A 21936-nucleotide genomic window follows, 5' to 3' on the forward strand; every position below is an offset into this window, starting at 1 on the left:
AAGTTGGCAACAGCTGAATTGCTGTCACTATTGGCTGTCACTATTATTATTTCTAGAAACGACAATAGCGATGGACAGCAACGGCAAGAGTGACAGGAGTGACAGCAATAGTAACAGACAGCAACAGCAAGAGCGATAGACAGCAATGGCAATAGCAATAGACAGCGACAGAAATAGGGAACAGCAAAAGCAACTGCCCTGCGATGCACTAACCGCCTGCCCGCGGAGCAAATAGCGCATGCCCCTGGAGAAACTCTCTTAAAGACGGGCTTTGAGTATATACATCTAGGTAGGCACGAATATCAAAAGCCCAAATGCGTCTATTTCAAGCATGGTAGCTAGCCTCCAGGCCCTTCATTTACCTCCATAGATTTAAAGAAAGCTGTCATGCTGAAACACACGAAAGTGTCGGAATGATTCTAGAGAGCTGTAGCTTATAACCAAGCAAACTATAAATCAAAGAGACGAAATGGAAGCCATCAGCCCCTTTCTGACACATACCACAATGGCTTGTGCGATTCAGCCAACAACCATCCTTTTGGGGACGTCATTGCTCCAGTGACAAAGGGTTAAAATCGATCAGGAACATCCTCGAGTATTAGTCATATAGCTATGGTAATCTCGTTATTCCTACCTCGTCATCAAAGAAGAGGAGACTTGTGGCTTGGACTACTAAACAATGCCCGGAGAAAGACACTTACAGAACTCGCCCTTACAATAGCGGTGGAGGTATGCCGCAGCCAAATCCCTTGGTGAGCCCCAGGACTGGGTTAAAGGGGAAGACAGGAGGTCGTCGAGACTCGTCACAGGTATGGACAAGAGGAACTTCCGCACAGCTTGAGCTAACCGCTCAGCAGTATGCCTGGATACTTGGAAGGGCTGACTCTAAAAGAAGTGTCGGCACTGACTCCCATCCTACTTCGGGAAGCACAAGGGCCTGATTGCCTAACATGTTTTATGAATAGGACAAATGATCTTCTAGTCTAGATGCCGTGCCAGGATCGCAAGGCTCATGAGTCTGGGCCGTGAATAGAGAACAGACCTCACAACCTCTTACATGATTCACACGACTCCCACGACTCCCACGACAATTAAATTAAAGATTATCCTTTCAAATCGTCCCTCGATTGTCTCTCACTTGGATTGGTGAGCCATAGTGAAGCCCACCAGGCACAGGCCATCCCTTCCCTTCCTCACTTCTTCACGTACAACCCCAGTTGATCAACACCAATCCTCCTACCAGGCCACTTTGATATCTGGATGCCAAAAGGGCGAGTGTAAGCGCGGTTGCCTTCTCTCCAGCTACCCTTTCTTGATTTACTTCCGGCCGTACGTCCAACCTCCGCCTTCCGGGTCAGCAGGGAGCTCTCTCTAAGGAGAGTCCCCAAGCACCTATCTCTCCAAGAAACCCAACAGGTACGCAGAAACCACCCCGGGCAGGGACCCGGGGCTGCCAGGCTCCGCCTCATCAACCTCGGGACCAAACACTCACACTGACCCACGTCCCAGCATCAACATCATGGGGGCCCTCATCCATCCCCAGAGGCAGGAAGCCACCTCGCGCACCTCCATGGCCCCAGGCCTCGACGAGTCCACACCGAGATCCTGGCCAGCCTTCGACCTTCTCTTCGCACCAATCCACTTCAAATGCCCGTTCACGATCCAGTGCAACGAGTGCAGCCACTACCTCGGCAAGGGCCACGTCGTCGAGGGCTACAGGGAGCGAGTCGGCCACTTCCCCCACCGGCCCCGACGCACGCGGCCCTGACCCGCCACCTTCCCATCTACGTCGTCGGCTTCGACTGTCCGGCCTGCCGCGACGAGATCCGCGTCAGGACGCACCCGCACCGGGGCTATGAGTACGTCTGCGAGGAAGGGGGCCGCAGGGCCGAGGAGCCGTTCGGACCCATCGGGACGGGGTACAACATCGCCGTGCGGGTCGGGCCCGACGGGTGGGTGGAGTTCGTGTACGATAGATGCCTCACGGGGTCCCTGTGCGGGGAGGGAGAGGAGGACGAGACTACGGAACCGGCGCCCAGGTCCGCTCGGTATCGGCGGGTGGCGCAGCTTGTTGGCGAGGAGGGGAAGAGGGGAAGTGTAAGATCTCGCGTCTCGGGAAACTAGACTAATACTTATATACTGACGGATATGAACTTCTCTTGCAGAGTCAAAGGCCCAAGGGAGGGGTGCGGAAGAGGCTCATCGCCTACCAGGCCAAGGTGGCCATTAAGACGCCTCAGTCGAGGCTATCCACAGAGCTAGATTCCTAGAATGATGGAGCTGGTGGCTATGGATTGTACATGTAAGTGTTGAATTCTGTTTTATGACAGATATGATGGGAATAGACTGTATGTACGAGTATGCACAGGCACGGTATAAAGTGTAATGATAGGTCTGCCGGATACATGCAGGTCACAACGCAGGAGTCATCCCCATGAATAGGGGCACTGTTTCGTCTGAACTTGAATCTTGCAAGGAAGCACGAGTCCAGCTTTTGTTTCGACTTAATGCATTCCCACGCCTCAATCAGCGTATATGGTCAAGAGGCTGGCCATGAATTATGCAGCAAATGCAGTCACAAGATATTGTTCCCTCTCGGAGCAAACGTCGTTTGCCAGTTTGTGCATGATGCTTGATAGCTCGGCTCAGTCGCAATGATCGACGCAGCGCGATCTATTCACGCCAAACACCACATGTCATCACTCATCAGCCTGCCAGAAGCAATCCATTTGGATCCAAATACGCCCTTGTAAGTTGTACCCAAGGTAGGTAGCTAGAAAGGGAAGTCATTGTGCCGACCGCAAGAGCTGGTGCTGGCGAGAGCTTCTCTCGATTGTAAGCGCTTGTGTCAATGGTGAGAGCTGTGAGAGCCTGTGTCGACGGCAAGAGCATTGCACAACACACGACCTACGTAAAACACCCATAGAACTTGACCGTGCACATAGATCAGGCCATGGCCAACCGAGGCGTTTGTCAAAAAGTCAGATCCCAGGTACGGTTACAATATCTTAGATTCCTACAACTCAGGGTATCTTGCCATTCTGTTCCACCAAGCCATCTAAAGACTGGTGACCAGATCTAGAAGCATTCAGTTTGCGGAGAAAGCACCAGCACCCGCGAGATACCTCCCCAATTACCTATCCCTCTATTTCTAATCCAACACAGCATTTACCTCCCCCTCATTTCAGGGTGACCAGCTCCTCGGCGCTGGTGGGGTGGATGGCGACGCAGCTGTCAAAGTCGGCCTTGGTGGCGCCCATCTTGATGGCGACGCCGAAGCCTTGCAGCATCTCGCCGCTGCCGAGGCCGAGGATGTGCAGGCCGACGACCTTCTCATCGGGCCCGGCGCAGATCAGCTTGTAGCTCGTCGGGCCCTTCTGGTCCGGCTCCATCATGGCGTAGTACATGGCCGTGAAGGCCGTCTTGTAGATCTTGAGATTGTCGCGCCCGTACTTCTCCACCGCCTGCGGCTCCGACAGCCCGATCGAGCCCACCTCGGGGTGCGAGAACACCACCGACGGGATGTTGCCGTAGTCGAGCTTCAGCGCCTTGAACTCGGGCGGGCCGAACAGGCGGGCTGCGAGCCTCCGGCCCGCCGCGATGGCCACGGGGGTGAGGTCGACGGGCCCCGTGGCGTCGCCGAGGGAGTAGATGTTATCGACCGACGTGTTCTGGTACTCGTCCACGATGACGTGGCCCTTGCTGCCGAGCTTGACGCCGGCCTCCTCGAGGCCGATGTTCTGGGTCGCCGCCGTCCGGCCGATGGCCCAGATGAGGTGGTCGACGTCGCCCAGCACGCCCTCGCCGCCGGCGTCCTTGTAGTGGATGCTCAGCTTGCCCGTCTGCGCGTCCTTCTCGACCCTGCTCTGGCTCGAGTTCTTGTGCAGGATGACGCCGAGGCGCTCGTACTCGTTCGTCACGGCCTCCTGGATCATGGGGTCGAAGGAGCGCAGGAAGTGCTCGTGCCGGATGAAGAGGTGGGTCTCGACGCCGAGCGCGTTGAACATGCCCGCGAACTCGACGGCGATGTAGCCCGCGCCAACGAGGGCCACCTTCTTGGGCAGGGTCTCGATGTCGAAGAAGCCGTCGCTGTCGATGCCGTGCTCGTGGCCGGGGATGTTGGCCGGCCCCGCGGTCGGGTTGCCGCCCACGGCGAGGAGGATCTTCTTCGCCCGCACGATCGACTTTTCGCCGTCGTCCGTCGTCACCTCGACCTCGTTCTTGGACACCAGCCTCGCCCAGCCGCGGACGTACTCGACCTTGTCGTTGACCAGGTTGCGCTCGTAGATGCCGTTTAGCCGCTTGACGTAAGCGTCGCGCTTGTGCTTGAAGGTCGTCCAGTCGAAGGGGGCCGTCTCCTGCACCCGGAAGCCGTAGTCCTTGGCTTGGTGGATGGTCTCAGCGATGAAGGCGGCATTGTAGGTCACCTTCTTGGGGACACAGCTGCGGGGAAGGTTAGCTTCGGAGTGTCCAAGACTGGGAAGCAGTCCCGTTGTTCCTGAGACTTACCCGACATTGACACAGGTGCCTCCCAGACGTTTGGACTCAACAACCATAGTCTTGGTGCCGAACTTGGCGCTGGCTGCCCGCGCCGAGGCAAGACCTCCGCTCCCGCCTCCAATGACCAGATAGTCGGCCTCCTTGCTTATGGGAGCCATGATGGTGGGTGTGGTGGATAAGTGACGGGATATAGATGCAAGTCGTCTCGTAGTTGTTCTCGCCGAAGTCAGAGGAGTGGCTCGCACGAGGACCGGGAGAGCGAGCATGGACGGCTGGTGTCTTTGATGGAAACCAGAGGGGCAATCGGAGTGGGGGAGGGGTAGGAGGGGTTGACGTGCTTATATGTATAAGGTGATTACCTATGCAAGCAAGACTCTAGAGTGCGTATGTGGATGGTTCGGGTGTTATCTTTATCAATTATTTCCCAAGCTACGTCAATTGAGATGCGCTAAATCGGCGCGAGATTCTGAATTGATTGAAAATGCTTGCCCCTCCAAAAACTCTATTCCAAATACCGGACCGGGAATCGCGAGTTGGCCCGTGCCTATCATTATCATCGCCAGACCAGCCCGATGAACATGGAAGTATGCTGGACAACCTCGTGATTTAGTCTTTCTTAAAAACCCAGTACAGTTACCACAGTAAATAGCATGTGCCCGCTGTATCTTCTTACAGGTAGGAGTGTAAGAACTACTTCGATCGTAGGAATCTTCCAACTCCCGAGGTTGGCGGCGGCTTAGCTAAGCGCTAATCCATGCGCGCGCGCCATTGCAGGGGTTGTTTTGGCAATTTGAGAACGGGCAGCGCCCCCTTTTCACATGGCGGACTTCCGGATTTCTAATCATCAGACAGCAGAAACAAAAATTCAGACAGGATGATGCCTAGAGCGGCATAGTCCACTCATCCTTCCGGGCGACACCAGCGGGCTCGGGCAGCAGGTCATTGGCTTTTGCTGACAGACATGACAACCGGGTTGACCAAGCTGTCCCTGGGCCAATTGCGGAACCTGACCTTGCAATGCGGGATCAACAGGTCCGGCACCAAGGGCGTGCTTATTCAGCGCCTCGACCAGACGCTGCGCGACCACCGGCCCCTGGGGCCCGACGCCCGCGTGCTGAGCATCGACCTCGGCATTCGGAATCTGGCCTATAGCCTGCTGTCCCCACCGCTTGCCCGCCCAAGCCGTGCCCAGCGGGGATCCAAGGCTGGCCCCGCCGTGCACGCCTGGCGCCCGCTCTCGCTCGCCCCGGCACCCGGCGCCGCAGCGGGGGACCAGGACCAAGGGCCCGCCGACGGCGCCGACGAGGCTCTCGCGGCGGACTTCAGCCCCGCGTCCCTCTCGAGGATCGCCCTCCGCCTGGTCCAGGAGCGGTTGCTCCCGCTGCGGCCGACGCATGTGCTGATCGAGAGGCAGCGCTTCCGCTCCGGCGGCGGGTCGGCCGTGTACGAGTGGACTGTCCGCGTCAACTCGCTGGAGGCCATGCTCTATGCCACCTTCGCCACCCTGCAGGCCCTCGGCCACTGGGATGGTGTTGTTCTCCCCATAGACCCGAAGCGTGTATCCACGTTTCTGCTGGAGGACCAGAAAGTTGTCGGCGATGACGGCGTCGAGCGGGGCGGGGAAGATCCGGACTGTGTGCCGGGCGCGAAGAAGGCCGGAGGAAAGGCACGGAAGGATGCCACGGGGGCGGAGGTAAAAAGTAGCGGGAGAGTCGCCAGGGAGAACAAGAAGCGGAAGATCGACCTCGTGGGAAATTGGTTGGTGCACCACAAGCTCGCAATGGCCGGCGTGGAGGCCACGGCCATGAGGATAGCATTCTTGGAGAAGTGGTTGCCGAAGGAGCATCTGGGAAAGCGGAGCGCCGAAGGTTTGGCGCTGAAGGGGACAGCGGAGAGCATAAGGAAGCTCGACGACGTGGCTGACAGCCTCTTGCAAGGGGTTGCCTGGTTGAGGTGGGAAGAGAATAAGACGAAATTAAGACAGGGGCATCAATTTGACCTTGTGGGGGTGCAGCAGGAGTCATCAGCTTAACAGCCAGCTCGGCCCTTGGTCCTGTCATATTTCCGTAGGACCAGACGTTGCATAGATGGGTATCATATTGGTCTAAAGCGCCATACTACCTAGTCACTCCAGTAGTCGTCATACCTGCCCTCTTCCCTCTGAGTACTGACCCACTCCTCACTGGCTAGACCCCTCGCTATTCTCCTCTTGAGACCCTGGGCGTCCTTGTGCCAGTCGCAAGCATAGTCACACACAGGCTCGACCGCCTCGCCGAAGTACTTGCACACGGCAGCGTGCCGACACCCGTTCGTATCCTCGCAGTACGCAACCAACCTCATCAAGCTCTCCTGCCGCGCCTGCCTGTTCGGCCTGTTGGGCCCGTCCTTGGGCATGTCCCGCGTCACCATGTTGCAGACGCGGTCCCGGTCCTCCCGGCTGTAGTACAGGAAGCAGTAGCTGGCGTTACCGTCCCGCCCCGCCCGCCCGGCCTCCTGGTAGTAGCCCTCGAACGACTTAGGTAAGCGCCAGTGCACGACGAAGCGGACGTTGTCCTTGTCGATGCCCATGCCGAATGCCGTCGTGGCCACGATGATGTCGTACCCGGGCTCGTTTGCGATCCAGCGCGCCAGCGTCTCCTCCTTGATGTCCTTGCTCAGCTTGGCGTGGAACGGCCGCGCGCCGATGCCCTCCTGGCGCAGGGCCGCCGCCAGCATCTCGCACTCGTCCCTCGAGATGGTGTAGATGATCCCCGGGACGTTGTCGACGCGCTGACCGGCGGCTTCCAGCTCATTCCGCCGCTCGGCCGTCCGCCGCCGCTCGTAGACGCCCTGGAGCCAGTCCACAAAGTCGGAGAAGCGGTCGTCGGCCTCGTCACTTGTGAACCGGATCTCCAGGTGCAGGTTCGGGCGGTGGGCCGTCGTGGCGAAGGTCCTGAGGTTGTCAGGGTTCCTGTCCAGCCCTAGGGTCGAGAGCACGTCCTTGCGCACCTGCTCGTTAGCCGTGGCGGTCATGCACATGATGGGCACGTCCGGGAGCGTCTCGCGGAACCACGACAGGCGCTTGAAGTCCTTCCGGAAGTCGTGGCCCCATTCCGAGATGCAGTGGGCCTCGTCGACGACAACGCGGGCGAGCTGCTTCTGCTCGTACACGAGCCTCAGCCGCTTCCGGAAGTTGTCGGTAGAGCATAGCTCCGGGGTCACATAGAGCAGACGCGTGCGCGGGTGGCCGGATGCGAGGTCCACGTAGATGGAGTCTCGGTCCGATAGCGGCGTATTGCTGTTCAGACTACGGGCATCGACATTTGCTGCTCTGAGGGCCTCAACTTGGTTCATCTAGAGCGGCTCAGCTCATGCTACCCTTGGGGTAAAGGGGGGATCAGGGCGTACCATGAGACTCAAGAGTGGTGAGACGACAATGGTAACTAACAACGAGGTCAGAGCGAGCAACAACTTGGAAGACAAGGCGGACAGCGTGACCTACTCCCAGAGTCTATCACCGCAGGCAGCTGGAAGCACAGGCTCTTCCCGAACGAGGTCGCGGCCTGAACGAAGACATCTTTCTTTTCGAGAGCAGCAAGGATGATTTCCCTCTGAAAGGGCCTGGACGTGTCAGAGAGAATAAGACTAGAGGCTGGGCAGGTAGGGAAATTAACCTAAACGCGGTCTTGTTGAACTGGCGGCGGAGGGTGAAGTCGATGTCCTGATAGGAGTTGCTTCTCAAGAGTGGCATGGTGGGGGTGGCTTCACTCGAGACATGGATGCCGATAATCCCACTGCCGCTGGCAAGGCTGCTGGGTTCCGGGTTGCGTATTCCGGTGATTTACAACAGCATGGCGACGCGATTGCTAGTTGGTGGGTTGGTTCAGGTCTTGACGCGTTAATGGGGTTTGAATGTTTACTCTCGGATTTAAGCTGCCAAAACAAAACGTCACCGTTCAGCAAGCACTCGTCTAACAAGGCTAAGCCTGCCCATTACCATAAATTTACACAAAGAGCTGAAGATGCCCTCCTTATCTTGAAAGATATCTAATCCCAGCAGTAAGCTTTGGAGGCTCAGTCTTCTCTGCCCACTGAAGCTTGTGTCCTTACTGTATGCGTTTCTTGTAGACAACGCAATTCGTAGCACACATCTTTTACCTTATAACAACTTTTCAAGTCAGGATTTGAGGTATCTGAAAGGATGCGCAAGTGCGAAGGCCTTATATAAATCATCGTCGATCTTTTTTTGGCCTCTTCCGTACGGTTTACATAGTATTTGGTTCATTAATAATACCGAGGGAGAAGTCCAATGTTAACCTCTAACCCCAGTGTGCTGTGTGGATTTGGGTTCAGCTCACATTACATCATCTCGCAGGCACTTAAGCTCAATGTTCAATTTCCAATCCAGGGGTCCAACACCCCGAAGTCGATTCACAAAATGAGCAGCAGCCGTCCAACGTCGCCGACACGGCCATCGCGGCCCGGCATGCTCAATCCACACCAACCGACACCCGCGGCCGCATCATCGCAGGCGCCGCAACCTCTCCGCAACACACCATCATCATCATCATCGTCGTCCGCCACACTATTTCCCTCCCGGCCGCCGCCCCTCCACCTGACCGTCCGCTTCAGCACCTCAGTCCCGGACCTCCACCTCGACGTCCCCAACCCCGACCGCACCACCGTCGCCGCCCTCAAGCACCTGATCCGCCCCCGCCTCCCGGCCCCGCACTCCGCCCGCCGCCTCCGCTTCATCCACGGCGGCAAGATCCTCCCCGACGATGCCGTCCTGAGCTCCATCCTCAGGGCGCCGCCGCCGCCCCCGCGCAGCAGCGCGGCGCGCGACCACAACAGGGACAGGGAAAGGGATAAGGGCAAAGGCAAGGCCGTCGTCGAGGGGTCCCCCGCCGCCGCCGCCGCAGCAGCAGCAGCAGCGGATCGCGTCTACGTCAACTGCAGCATCGGCGACGTCCTCCCCGACGCAGACCTCGCCGCCGAGGCCCGCGCGGCCGCCCGCCCGGTCGCGGACCCCAAGGTGGCGGCGGCGGCTACTACTACTGGTGGCAAGGACGACGGCGGCCGTGGCTCCCAGACGAAGGCGACAGCGGCGACGATGGCGACGACGACGGGGTCATCTACAAGGGCGGGCGGCGGCGGCGGCGACGGCACCCTGGCGGCGCGGCGCAGCACGCCCCGCGGGTTCGACCGGCTCCTGACGGCCGGGTTCTCGGGCGCCGAGGTCAACCAGCTGCGGCTGCAGTTCCGGTCGATCCAGGCGTCGCGGCACACGCCCGACACGATGCCGTCGCCCGACACGCTGCGGGGCATGGAGGATGCGTGGATCGACAACAACAACGATGCCGGGACCGGGACCGGCGCGGGCGGCGCGGCAGCAGGAGGAGGAGGTGGGGATGGCGGTGCTGGGGATGCGGATGAGGGGTTCGGTATGGCTGGCCTCGTGGACGTGCTGGTCAAGGGTATGGTCATCGGGTTCATGTTCCCGCTTGGGAGCGTCGGGTGGCTGATTCGCGAGGAGGGGCTGTGGTCTAGTCGGTGGCAGGTCTTTGTGTCGTTCGGGTTCATCCTGAGCTTGACCATTGGCTTGATAAGAGCCATCTCAAGCGGGTGAAGCCGGCCGGGTTTGCTTGTTCCTTGTATCATATAGCAGTCCTGTATGTAGATAGATACCCGCAATAGGCGGTGAGCCTTGTTTACATGTTGTTCTCGAATAGGCTGGCCTGTTCTAGCTGTATTTATGTCTGATGATGGTATATATATATGGATACTACCGTTGATTCACGGACCTGCTCCCATTAGACTCGGAGGTGTTGGAGACGTGAGACTCCCTATCAGACCATCAATTCTCAATGGATCGTTCATTCCGTTTATCTATCTATCAGACCATATAAAGACATCAGGAGTTTTATCTGAACAAGTCAACCTCAGACAATGCAAGCCTGGTATTATTCCTTCCCAACGCCATAAACGATGCAGAGATCCTACCGAGACAAACTCCCAGGAATGTCTCCGTGTACGACGCAAGACGGCCCATAATACTCTACAGATATAGACTGTTGAAGGAGACAATGTCTCTCCGGATCTTCGCCAAGCTGGTCTCAAACTTCTCCGTCAGTTCCTCGCTCCCCATCACCTTTCCGGCTTGGGCCATCTGCCGGAGAAGTTCTTCGAGACGACGGAAGAGTCGAATCAGGGATCCTTCGTATGCGTTCGTCATTTTGCTATAACAGTGTTAGCTGGCGAGTGGCTATTATTGCGCGCACATGGGGAAGAGGGAACATACCAAACCTCGGCAAAGGGCTTCCCGTTAGCCCATGCATAAACGGTATCCATCAGCTGCCACTTGAAGCCCTGCACGTACTCCTCCTCATTCACGGGCAACTTGCTCTCGGCGCTGACCTTTGCGACAATCCTCGCTTGCGCCTGGACGTCGCGGAACGGCTTGGCAAGCTCCTCCTTGAGGGGCGTGGCCTCGACTTTCTCGTCGAAGATGAAGCAGCTGAGCACAGCGGCGCAGACCTCGGGGGACAGCTCGTTGAAGTAGCGGTTGAACAGGAGCTCGGCCAAGACGAGTTCGTGTCCCTCAGTGGACGAGATTTCGCAAGCGACACGCGCCTTCATCTCAACCACTTCGGCCTCGTTGATGAAACCGAGTCGTCGCAGCACTCGCTTCCGGGCCTTCAGCTCGTCCAGCTGTGCGACGGTGTGCGCTTTCGCGATGACCTTCTTCTTCTCCTTGATCTTGTCCGCCAAGGCCACCTTCTTGGAGTACTTCTCCCACAGATCAGGGAGCAGCGGCGAGTTGTGGAGCGGGTTGGCGACGAGTCGGGATTCGAGTACCTCGATCTTCCGCATGAGCTTCTTGAAGGACTCGTCCTGGATACCCATCGCCTCCAGAGGATCGAGTGGCGGGACACCGTCGGGAAAACGTCGCTCCACCTCTTCGACATGTCTGCCCACTTGGTATTTCTCATCGGAGGACTTGACTCTGGGAGGAATAAAGACCCGGATTTGGCTCAACGCGCTTAAGCAAGTCAACAGGCACGGGACTACCTCCCATTTACTACCCCCATTCCCGGCCGGAAGCAGGCCCTGTGGCACAACGCCGGACTTGGTTTCCGGGTTAAACGTCGCGCTCTTGGGCGATATCCTGAGGCAGACATCCATAAAGAAGGACTCCTGCGGCGGATATTGGGCGTCCCCTGACTTCGGGGCTTGCCGAGGTACAAATGTTAGGACGACGCCCCAACCATAGTCTATCCCGCTCGGGGTCTTGACGCGCACCAGACGGCCCGGCTGGAGGAACTCGAGGCAGTAAGTCGGCAGCTGGATGACTGAAACCATGTCCTTGGTGTATTCGTCGAGCTGGTTGCGAAGGGTGTAGTAGTCCTTGACCGTGCTCTCGTCGGCAATAATCATGCCGTCCCGCTCCTGCTGCAGACTGGCGAGCTGCTTTTCCAATTCGGGAACGCTGGCAGCGTTCTGGAACTGGAAGAAACACCGCTCCAACATATACTCTGGGGAAACTGCCTCGATTCGCAATAAGTTCAGAACCATGTTGTATCCCAAGTAGAAGGCCGAGTTGAGCTTGTCTTGGTGCCCCACCACGATGGATCTTGCCGTCTCCGGTTCTAACTTGTCATCGACCATCATGATGACAATTCCCCGGTCGTCGAGACCTCTACGACCAGCCCGTCCCGCCATCTGGACGTACTCTGACGAAGTCAAGGGCCGCACTCGGACGCCGTCAAACTTGGTGACCTGGGTGAAGACGACGGTTCTCGCAGGCATGTTCAGGCCGATCGAGAAGGTCTCTGTCGCGAAGAGAACCTTGATGAGATTTTCCTGGAACAGGATCTCGATGGTCTCCTTCAGGATTGGCAAGAGGCCCGAGTGGTGGATACCGATCCCCTTCCTCAGCAATGGGAGGATATGTTGTATCTGAGGAAGCTGGCGGTCCTCATCGGAGAGCTGCTGGAGGGCGTTTTCGAAGACCTTGTCGACCATGGCTTTCTCGTCAGGTGCGTTGAACGCCATTTGCGAGGCTGTCAGAGCCAGCGTCTCACACTCGCGCTTGCTGAAGTTGAACACGATGACAGGGTGGAAGTTCTTCTTCATGATCATTCTGATGATCTTTGTAATGTCGGAGCCCTCATTAGGGCCGCCACCCTTGTTGGTCTTCTTGTTTTTGCCCTTGCCCTTTTGTTTTGCCGCCCAGTCGGCAGGGTCGGCTCCCTTCCTTTCCTCGATCATAGCCATTGCAGCGTTGAAATTGCTCTCTTTGAAGACGCTGTTCTCGTCGACGATCAAGTAGATGCCGTTGCCACCAGCCGGGAAGAAGTAATTTTGCAGAGGCGTGGGCCGGAAATCGGTATACACGACGTGGCAGGCCTGTCGGTGGATCTTGGCGATCCATTCGGCAAACTGGAAGGCATTGGGAATGGTGGCGGAAAGGAAAACGTATCGGACCTTGTCCGGGAGCAGGATGATGGTCTCCTCCCAGACCACACCGCGGTTCTTATCTCGCATGTAGTGGATCTCGTCGAAGATGACCCATGCGACCTCGCGCATGATCTCAGAGCCTCTGTACAGCATCGAACGGAGAATCTCGGTCGTCATGACGAGGCAGCTTGCGGTCGGGTTGATGGTGACATCTCCTGTCATCAGGCCGACGTCGCCAAACTCGGCTTGGAAATCTCGGTACTTCTGATTGCTAAGTGCCTTGATCGGGCTGGTATAGATGACTCTCTGGTTCCGCTTCAGGCATTGGGCAATTGCATATTCGGCAACGACAGTCTTGCCGGCACTGGTGTGCGCGGAAACGAGCACACTCTCATCTCTCTCGATCGACGCAACCGACAAACTCTGGAAGGGATCGAGCTTGAATGGATAGACTCGGGCAGGCTCCTCTGGAGGCTTGTGTTCTGACAGAGGAATGTACTCGTAATCCAGATCGGGGGGCAATGCGACCTGATGCTGGATGTTGTGGGACAGGACGAGAGATTCGGCTCCTGGTGCGGCCGCAAACCCCTCAGCAGCGGCAATCTCTCTGGATTCAGCGGTCTGGAATGAATCTGCGAGGACGGGTTCAGCTTCTCCCTCCTTCCTTCGGCGCTTGCTATCTTGTGGCTGGCCCGCTAGAGGGGGCTCCTCTGCAACTTCCTCATCGTTAGGATTCGGCTGGTCGCCGTCGGTTACTTCGACATTCGCCTTGCGTTTCTTTGGAGCTCTAGGCTGCTCCTCGAAGACGTCAAAGAGCTCGTCCATTGTGTGCCGATACCGCAGTTGAGGGGGTGGCAGTCGGCGTCGAGTTGAGCTATCAAAGTTTATCGCTGAATTTGACCAGCGGAAAAAAGAAAATCGCAGCTTCAGAAGTGGAACATGCGGCAGAAAATAATTGTTTGGAGGCGGTGAGTTGTACGGACTTGTACCTACCTGGTCTGTGCGCAGCCAGCCTTAAGGCCAAATTTTGATGGGGGAGTTCTAAGGGATGACATACCTGTTTTCTAACAATTTCAACACTCCCAACCTATCCCTCCCAACACAACCTGTAAAGGCTGTCCTTCAGACTCTGTGCCTACGATCGAGGCACTGAATACTCAGGAAGGGCACAGTGGCCAGGACCCAGAGCCAGGACACAATTGCATCCAGCCTCGTTTCAAGACCCAAAAGAAACCATACATTGGACGAGCATTCACAATGAAGTCCACGATATCACTGACGCTTGCCAACCGATGTAGGCACCATTTTCCCTTCCTATATACTTGTTTATTGGGATCTCTCTCTGACTTGACCTTCCGTTCAGCTCCGAAACAGCCCATCAGGAAGCTGCCTCCTTCCATTGAGATTCCCGACGATGCCACAGTTGAGGATGCCAAGATCATAGTTGCACGGCAAGCTGGAATTAGAGACTACAATCGCATTGGCCTCTTCGATTCTACCACCAAGAAGATCCTCAAGAACCGGAAGGCTTTGGTGCGAGACCACGAAACAGTTCTCTCATCTGGCCAACTCTTGGTAAAAGACCTTGGTTCGTGCCTTTTGCCAGTCGCAAGCAACACAATATGACATGTCTAACCTGCATTACAGGACCCCAAATCGCCTGGCGGACAGTGTATCTTGTCGAGTATTTTGGACCCATTCTATTCCACTTCCTCATCGTCGCCATTCGGCCATATATCTACCGGATTCCGCCGTATGTCTACAAGAGTGAGGCCGAAACCCCAGTCACACAGGTCCAATGGCTCCTATTTGCCATGTTCCAGCTTCATTTTGCCAAGCGTGAGCTAGAGACCATGTTTCTTCACAAGTTCTCAGCAAATACAATGCCTGCCAGGAACATATTCCGCAACTCGGCTTTCTACTGGCTCCTCGCCGGCTTGTTGTCGGCGTTTGACATTTATGCGCCGCAATCACTTTCTGCTCGGCAGGAGCTTGGCCCCATAGACTATCTGGGTATTGCCCTCTACGTCTATGGCGAGGTGTGCAACTTCCTCGTCCACAAGCACCTCGCCAGCTTGCGGTCGCAGGGCGGAACCGAGAAGGGCATTCCAAACTGCATTGGCAGCAATCTCGTAACGTGCCCGAACTACATGTTCGAAGTCGTCGCCTGGACTGGTGTCATTTTGGTCAGTCGCAGTTGGGCGGTTGTCGTGTTTATCGCTGCTGGCACCACCTACATGCGCGGCTGGTCCAAGGACAAGGAGAAGGCTCTGCGGCAACACTTTGGCGACAAGTACAAGAAGAAGAGGTACACGATGCTTCCTGGACTGATCTAAGCATCGCAGGGACGTCCTATCTTTGTCGGTACGACCGGCTATCTGAACTCGTGCCTGGCATCATCATGTCGAGAGGAGCGTATGTGTGACCGACTCGAGTCATGACCAAGAGCTTATGGAGCTTGTATTACTAGCATAGTCAACTATTGTAATAAGAGCCGAAGGGCACTATGAGCAAAGCATGAACCTGTTCGCCTGGTAGACCGTCCAAACCGTTGAATACCTAACCGTTTCTCGTGATATCTCATACATCATTAACATCATGCTTCGAAACAGCGAGAAGGCATGGATCATCATGAAGAACCCATCGACAGCGCTGCTTCCTCTACGATCGGCTGGTCCATTGCGCTTCTCAGCTCGACCTCGAGACTCGTGTTCGACAGCTCCTTCCCAGGAATATCCAGCCTGGGAGCCGTTGGCGGTACATCCACGTCCGGATTGCCGATTGTGGAAGTGTCTGCAGTCGCTCCGGCTGTTTTCAGACTGTCCAATACAGGCACATCCACATCCATACTGTCACCAAGGTCCGTCTCCTTAGCCTTGCCCTTGTCGACCCGCTCGGCATTCCCACTGTCCTGAACGACCGGATCCTCCATCCCGACATCCCCATCTCGGTCTCCCCGTCCACCCCCCTCACCGCGCCCCGCAACGCTCCCCTCCCGACTCCCCTCCCCGCTCCCCGACCAGCTCCCCCGACTACTCCCCGACCAGCTACCGCTACCACTCCCCTCCCCGGCCACCAGGCGCAGCGTCTCCTCGAGCACGAGGAAGTCCCGCTCCAGCACCTCGGCCCAATTCTGCACGTTGCCGAGCTCCTTGACGCCGCGGGCGGCGTCGGCGGCCACGCGCGCGAGCCGGTCGTTGTCGCGGCGCAGCGCCTCGGCGGCGCGCGCCACGTCGCGCTCCTGCCGCGCGATCGCCGCGTCGTTGGCGTGCAGGATCGCCGCGCGGCCACGCAGCTCCGAGTCGAGCATGTTGCCGATCGAGGCGACCAGCGCGGCGCGCGCCTCGGCTACTTGCCGCTGGGCGGAGGGGGAGGGGAGGGTTGGGTTCAGGTGCTGGTGGTGGTGCGGGGGCGGCGCCGCGGCGGCGGAGGAGGAGGAGGAGGATGAGGGGATTGGGGCTGGGGGGTGGAGGTGGGCATGGTGGTGGAAGGGCGGGCCGGGGACGGCGGCGGACGGGGTGGAGACGGAGGATGCGGTGGACGGGACGGGCGGTGAGATGGTGCTTGATTGATTGGTGGTTGCGGGAGAGGAGGTGGATGCCGCTGATGGCGCGACGGAGGCCGATGAAGGCGGGGGTGGGTTGATTGAAGGGGATGCGGACGACATGATGGTTTGTTGCGCTCACGGCTGGGCGCTGTCGATGGAAAGTGTCGCAAGACGGTCTGGATTAGATTGTTCCTTTATGCCATTAGGAGCTGTTTGGCTACTGAGAGAGCACGGGATCTACATATCATGCAGGCTGGATTTCTCATGCTTCATGGTGGGGTAGAGTACCCGCTTGGTAGGCGGGCAGCTTCATCCTGCATGGGAGCTCTCCGAGCTCCCTTGAAGACATTAGCTTGGGCCATTGCAAGTGTAATGGTGAGTCTCTGTGTTAGTGGAGGTATAATCATGCAAGGTTATAAACAAGCTTAAGGCCATGGTCTAGTCTAAGGGTGCGAAGGTACAGTACATGTCACCGATCTGACCCCCGCCGAGAACTCAATTGTACCCCACCTTTCCGGACATCATCCGGCCGTGGAGATCGGATCGGGCCGCTCCCAAGGCGGGGCATCGGCATTTTCGTGAACATCCTCAACCCATTATGAGGGTATTCTAGGTGTACATTCATATTCACAGTATTCTATCTAGCCTGGGGTTCAGTCTCTCTAAGATGATGAAGGTCACCAATATCATTCTTCCCGAGAAGGGGCCGATGCAGGACCTGTGCCACGCCGGGACGGGCGGCGGATGGCGGGGGTTGCTGTATGGGTGCGTCGCCGGCGTGGCGCCAGGCGGGGCTATCGTGATAGTTAATGGATGCGGGGGAAGGGGCGGGGGGATGCTCCTGGTGGAGAATAGGCGTTGGATCGAGGTTCCGGTTGCTGCTGTTGCTGCGGGAGGGGAGCCGGGTGATGAGAGTTCCAGCGAGGCAGCAGCTGAGCATTAGGGATGTGGTGTGGGATCCTCCGGAGATTGAACTTCGGAGGTTTGTATCATAAGAGGTCGGGAATATACCTCTGCTCCGACATCCGTCATCACATATACGAGTCAACTCCATGCAGAGGCCACAGGGAAGACTTCCTCTCTTCTCGTTTTACAGATCGATTATACTCAGATGCTCATCGTGTACATAGTTTGGCCAAAATCTCATGCAAGAACCATGTGCCAGCCCATCAGCCCAACTCCGCATCCATGCAATGCATCCCGACACCTGATAAGGGGGGCCTAGAGTGCGAAAAGTTTGTCTAGCATATTACATTTAGACCAATTCCCTTGCCAACTGTAAAATCCGCCCCCCGTAAAACCTCACTGTATGAAACATCCCACAACTTGGAAACACCTATAAACGGACCAAACACACCAAATATATATATATATGCCAAGCTTGCGACGAGAAAACTCGAGGCCGATCGCTGGCAGGCGGGATAGAAGCACAGATGTTCGGTTCCTTTGCCTAGAAGGCAACTTTGCTGCCATTGTTGAGCCGGAACGGGAGAGGGCCCAAAGGACCAGGTCCGGGACCAGGGCTGAGCATCATCGAGGGAGGTAAGCTGCTATCTTGAGACGACAATGCGCTGCTGATAGAGTGAAGGCTCGCCGTGGATGTTGAATTCATAGTCGTCGTGCGAGACATGGAGAAGCCACCCAGGGAGATGAGGGCGTCGGCACGCTCAAAGACACTGCCGTTGAAGGCCGTGGAGAATGAGGCACTCTGTGGAGTGGAGGGAACTGTAGCCTGTACAGCTGGGCCTAGCGCAGCACTCTGTGGCGTCATGGGCAGCGGGAATGGGTTCCCAGACTGTGACCCATCAGGGCTCATCATGGACTGGCCAGAGCCGGACTGACGGGGGAAGAAGTCTGACCATGGAGATGATAAGATTAGGGTGGTGGTTTCCTTGATTGTTTGCTGGATTGGGCGCAGTCGCGTTTTCATGTCAAAGGGTAAGGCCACGACATGCATCAGCTCCTTCATCTGGGTGCCCAGGCTGCCCCAGGATTCAAGGAACCTCTTGCATATGGCCCAGAATGTGGCCTGGGTTCTAATGCCAGGCTCCTTAAGTTTGATCTGGGATAGGCGGTTCCTCAGTGTCTCGGTCTGCTGAATTGCTGTGCTGCACTCGGCAACCAGTATCTTCCAGCATCCGATGATCTTGTCGGGTGCTCGCTGGGTCATGGCATTCCGGAGGGCATCGGTGAACTGGATATTAAGGTTCGGCAGAGCTCGTATGACCAGCTCAGACGATGTTTGAAGGGATAGGAATATCCTCTCGAACATGCGGTCCTCGTCTGCGAAATCGGACGAGAGACCGAGACCACCCGTTGTGCTTGAGGATACGAAGGATTCCCCTGACCGAGGAGTAGCAGACATGATGGTTGCTGTCCGGCCAGTGCCATTGATGTACGGCATGGGCACTGGAACATCAGTTGCCACCCTGAGGCTGCTTAGGTTGTGAACTAGATTCCCATTCCGACCCCTGACGTTGTTGATTCCTGGTCTATCAGCGGTCGGTGTGATGGTATTGTTCTCTCGGGGGTATGCTCGGATGGTGTTGTCAATGGCCGCGCGACCCACTGCTCTCCTGTATCCGTCATCAGGGGGAGGGGCAGAGGCAGGGGTAACTTGGGTACACGTCACACGCAGCTCCATGATGCTATTATAGAGCTGAGTGAGCAGAGTCCGGATGTACCGCGGGTCGCCGTTATCGATGAAGAGATCGACATTGCTCGCAAGTAGTGAGCAGACATGGGCATAGGCATTGACCAGGGTGACACATGCACTCTGAACGTTCTCGTTCTCCTGCGGTCCGTAGCCATCCTGGAGGGCGGGATCATGCTTCTGTATCTCCAGCTCCAGCTCCTCGACTTGGGTATTTGTGTTGTAGAAGACGAGTTCTAGGCTCGAGCGCTTAGCTGTGCCGTCGTTGGTGAGACTCAACAACATCTGAATCATGGGGTGGATCTGGAAGACCGAATATAGGATTCCCTTGGCCGCTTCCAGCACTGGATCAAAAATCTTGGACTCGCCCCTTCGCTCGGGCAAGACGGAGAGCCGGCGGACATAGACTGGCCGCTGCAGGAACGGCTCAGCCGGGCTCGCAGGGCTCTTGGCTGCCATGCTTGCTGCACCTGGACCCTGCATGGCCGAACCGTGGCTCAAGCCTCTGTAATGGCTAAATCTGTTGTTTGCCTGGGTTTCGTCCAGGGTCCCCAGCTCGGAAGCCATTTTAGAAACTACTCCCATCCGACGGGACCTGCTTTCCGGTCGTTCTGCTCTCGACGCCTGGAGAAGAGTTTCCGAGTTGCTACGGAGACGCTCGTTGACGTTGCCGATCGTCAGTGGCATGACGCCAGGCCGTCGCGTGTTTTGCTGTGATAAGCCGCGATAGTGAGACCGGGTAGGGATTGGTGGCGGGCGGGAAATGTTTGGAGAGCGCATGTCGGACGCATCGGGCCCATTTGGCACTTTGATCGGGAAGCGGCCACTCATGACGCGCTTTATCGGCGGTCGAGGAGTCTCAGTGCCTTCACTAGACTCGTCCCCAGTCGTGTCGCCTTCAAGTGCGGCAGCCCTCTGCCTCAGGAATTTCTTGACGTGGGCCGTCACTGTCACCTCAGTTACTTCGCTCTCCTTCAGGAACCCTTCATTTGGCGGACTTGCTGCCTGAATCTGCAGCACTTCAGGCGGGGGGAAGATGATTGGGTTCCCGTCCAATTTGAGGACTTGCAGCGAGGCCATATCAGCCAAACAGAGGGGCAGTTCCGAGATCATGTTTTTCTGGACGGCAAACACCTTCAACGACGAGAGTTTGATGATATCCGGCGGCAGGACTCTCAGCTTGTTCCGTCCGAGGTCCAGAATCTCGAGAGACCTAAGATCGCAAAGCTAAGGCAAACGCACATTAGATCATTTCCTTCGAGACCACCGTCAGCAGGGTACGTGCGTGCTTACTGAGAGCGGGAACTCCTTGATCTTGTTCTGTCTGACATTGAGATATCGCAGCGAGGTACACTCGCCAAACCTAGCCGGAAAGCCCTGGAGGAAATTGTGCGAGAGGGCAAGTCTATTGTGGGAAACGACGTCAGCAGAGGCGGACTGGGTGAAAGATCCTCCGATTCGCCTTACCGTTCTAATTCATTCTTTATTATATCGACCACCTCATCTGGTAGGGACTGGATGTTCTTTCGGCTCAGGTCAATCGTCAGGCCTGGGCGAAGGTCGTTGCTGACTCCACTGGCCTCGGCAGCCTGCGTATCGCTCTCATTGAGGGCAGCCCTCATTGCCTCCATCGCCAGGCCAATGACCTGGCCGGGCGAGAGAGTAGCGGATGCCGAAAGGGACGGATTCGACGAGGCATGACGGAAGGGAGGGACGGGAGGTAGGGAGACGTTCAATGCCGCCACAGCGGCGGCTCGTCGGGCCTGGGCTGGGTTCTCGGGCAATCCTCGCGGACGCTCCATTATCGAGGAAGACGGCTGTTCGATTCTACCAGCGTCGTGTCGAAGCTGTGATTCGAATGGGGAGGAAAAGTCGTGGAGTAGTATAACGAGTCGTGGGAATCGTGCAAGTCGTGGAAGACGTGGGTTTCAGGAAGCCGTGCCGTGAACTTTTGCAATTGGAAGACTGCTTCGAAACAGATGAGCCGGGAAATTTAGGCCGATTGGTGTGGGTGTGGGTGGTGGTCGGGGGGTCTTAGACAAGACTCATGGCGAGGCCGTCATGTTGGTCCAGGCGCCTCGATGTGTTCAGGCAGAGCACAGATGCGACAAGGGAACGGACGCGACGGAGCGGTGAGGTACAGCGCACGGAGGCCAATACAGGTAATTGGCAAAAGCTGCTGTGATGCGAACTCTTGAGTTTCGAGACGGTGGCAACGGGTAGACGGACAGAGTGGACTCCAAAAAAGCACAATATAGCATGAGATCGATAAAAACCTCTCTTGCTTCTGGCTCTTTCCGCGGCGCCCACGAGACAGCAGCCAAGAAAAGGGGGCTGTAGATACACACCTGCACCTGGGGTGTGTTTTAGGTTGGGCTTTTTGCCAGGGGTCCGATGGTGCCTGGACGGAAAAGCACGATCATTTGGACCCCACCAGCTTCTCCGCGGGCCCTCGCGGAGTCGCGGGTGATGCAGGGGGTGTGGGTGTAGTCGGCTTGGGAAGCTCCTGCCTTGTGTTACCCAGTAGCCAGTAGTGTGGCCACTACTAATGTGGGGCTCAAAACGCCATATCCGTACACACCTGCAGCCTTTCGATATCACAACTTTGAACTTCTCTAGCCGTCCAGCCTATCTTGATATGGGAGGCTTTGCACTGCCGACCATTGTTCTGCCCACGACGTTGCTTCGCCTATCCTCTTCGCCGGCTTTGGAATCCTCAGTCGAGAAAAATCTTGAACTGTCGGCAGGGACAAGACTGGCTCCGCGCTGATATGATGGATGGGCATTTGCTCGTGGC

General features: G+C 56.9%; 7 protein-coding genes across 7 annotated transcripts; 3 read left to right on the plus strand and 4 right to left on the minus strand.

The window, feature by feature from the left end:
* Nucleotides 1-2950: 2950 nt before the first annotated feature.
* Nucleotides 2951-4960, minus strand: QBC33DRAFT_564896 (uncharacterized protein). Its single transcript, XM_060430408.1, has 2 exons — nt 4510-4960; nt 2951-4443 (listed from the first exon to the last, which is right to left on the minus strand). Exons 1-2 carry the CDS (start codon nt 4764-4766, stop codon nt 3180-3182), a joined length of 1521 nt encoding a protein of 506 aa, XP_060288633.1. The 5' UTR covers nt 4767-4960; the 3' UTR covers nt 2951-3179.
* Nucleotides 4961-5021: 61 nt separating this feature from the next.
* Nucleotides 5022-6692, plus strand: QBC33DRAFT_521195 (mitochondrial resolvase Ydc2). Its single transcript, XM_060426435.1, has one exon. The coding sequence runs from the start codon at nt 5462-5464 to the stop codon at nt 6530-6532; it is 1071 nt and encodes a 356-aa protein (XP_060288634.1). The 5' UTR covers nt 5022-5461; the 3' UTR covers nt 6533-6692.
* QBC33DRAFT_9450 (bloom syndrome protein) lies at nt 6577-8509 on the minus strand. The gene is made up of 5 exons (XM_060433209.1): nt 8477-8509; nt 8154-8412; nt 7982-8100; nt 7888-7922; nt 6577-7833 (listed from the first exon to the last, which is right to left on the minus strand). Exons 2-5 carry the CDS (start codon nt 8228-8230, stop codon nt 6622-6624), a joined length of 1443 nt encoding a protein of 480 aa, XP_060288635.1. The 5' UTR covers nt 8231-8412; nt 8477-8509; the 3' UTR covers nt 6577-6621.
* A 408-nt stretch (nt 8510-8917) lies between these two features.
* QBC33DRAFT_510286 (DUF2407 C-terminal domain-containing protein) lies at nt 8918-10108 on the plus strand (the record flags this gene model as incomplete). The annotated part of the gene is made up of 1 exon (XM_060425759.1): nt 8918-10108. One exon carries the CDS (start codon nt 8918-8920, stop codon nt 10106-10108), a length of 1191 nt encoding a protein of 396 aa, XP_060288636.1.
* Nucleotides 10109-10167: 59 nt separating this feature from the next.
* QBC33DRAFT_521205 (antiviral helicase) lies at nt 10168-13856 on the minus strand. Its single transcript, XM_060426436.1, has 2 exons — nt 10781-13856; nt 10168-10718 (listed from the first exon to the last, which is right to left on the minus strand). Exons 1-2 carry the CDS (start codon nt 13762-13764, stop codon nt 10538-10540), a joined length of 3165 nt encoding a protein of 1054 aa, XP_060288637.1. The 5' UTR covers nt 13765-13856; the 3' UTR covers nt 10168-10537.
* A 149-nt stretch (nt 13857-14005) lies between these two features.
* Nucleotides 14006-15457, plus strand: QBC33DRAFT_521208 (3-oxo-5-alpha-steroid 4-dehydrogenase-domain-containing protein). The gene is made up of 3 exons (XM_060426437.1): nt 14006-14233; nt 14303-14527; nt 14587-15457. The coding sequence occupies exons 1-3, from the start codon at nt 14197-14199 to the stop codon at nt 15273-15275; spliced, it is 951 nt and encodes a 316-aa protein (XP_060288638.1). The 5' UTR covers nt 14006-14196; the 3' UTR covers nt 15276-15457.
* A 111-nt stretch (nt 15458-15568) lies between these two features.
* QBC33DRAFT_443423 (RAM signaling pathway protein-domain-containing protein) lies at nt 15569-20941 on the minus strand (the record flags this gene model as incomplete). The annotated part of the gene is made up of 4 exons (XM_060424223.1): nt 15569-15992; nt 17974-20366; nt 20433-20544; nt 20607-20941. 4 exons carry the CDS (start codon nt 20939-20941, stop codon nt 15569-15571), a joined length of 3264 nt encoding a protein of 1087 aa, XP_060288639.1.
* Nucleotides 20942-21936: the final 995 nt, after the last annotated feature.

The sequence above is a fragment of the Phialemonium atrogriseum genome (assembly GCF_030411735.1).
Source record: "Phialemonium atrogriseum strain 8032-3 unplaced genomic scaffold QBC33scaffold_1, whole genome shotgun sequence".
Classification (NCBI taxonomy): domain Eukaryota; kingdom Fungi; phylum Ascomycota; class Sordariomycetes; order Cephalothecales; family Cephalothecaceae; genus Phialemonium; species Phialemonium atrogriseum.

Excerpts from the sequence above, each read along its gene's own strand:
- QBC33DRAFT_521195 (XM_060426435.1), top strand. The coding sequence starts at position 5,462 with ATGACAACCGGGTTGACCAAGCTGTCCCTGGGCCAATTGCGGAACCTG.
- QBC33DRAFT_564896 (XM_060430408.1), bottom strand. The coding sequence starts at position 4,766 with ATGCTCGCTCTCCCGGTCCTCGTGCGAGCCACTCCTCTGACTTCGGCG. Across the intron at positions 4,444-4,509 it reads GGCACCTGTGTCAATGTCGG|CTGTGTCCCCAAGAAGGTGA; the intron begins GTAAGTCTCAGG and ends CCTTCCCCGCAG.
- QBC33DRAFT_521205 (XM_060426436.1), bottom strand. The coding sequence starts at position 13,764 with ATGGACGAGCTCTTTGACGTCTTCGAGGAGCAGCCTAGAGCTCCAAAG. Across the intron at positions 10,719-10,780 it reads AAGCCCTTTGCCGAGGTTTG|CAAAATGACGAACGCATACG; the intron begins GTATGTTCCCTC and ends ACACTGTTATAG.
- QBC33DRAFT_521208 (XM_060426437.1), top strand. The coding sequence starts at position 14,197 with ATGAAGTCCACGATATCACTGACGCTTGCCAACCGAT. Across the intron at positions 14,234-14,302 it reads ACTGACGCTTGCCAACCGAT|CTCCGAAACAGCCCATCAGG; the intron begins GTAGGCACCATT and ends CCTTCCGTTCAG. Across the intron at positions 14,528-14,586 it reads ACTCTTGGTAAAAGACCTTG|GACCCCAAATCGCCTGGCGG; the intron begins GTTCGTGCCTTT and ends CCTGCATTACAG.
- QBC33DRAFT_9450 (XM_060433209.1), bottom strand. The coding sequence starts at position 8,230 with ATGCCACTCTTGAGAAGCAACTCCTATCAGGACATCGACTTCACCCTC. Across the intron at positions 8,101-8,153 it reads TTCAACAAGACCGCGTTTAG|GCCCTTTCAGAGGGAAATCA; the intron begins GTTAATTTCCCT and ends TGACACGTCCAG. Across the intron at positions 7,834-7,887 it reads CACCACTCTTGAGTCTCATG|ATGAACCAAGTTGAGGCCCT; the intron begins GTACGCCCTGAT and ends GAGCCGCTCTAG.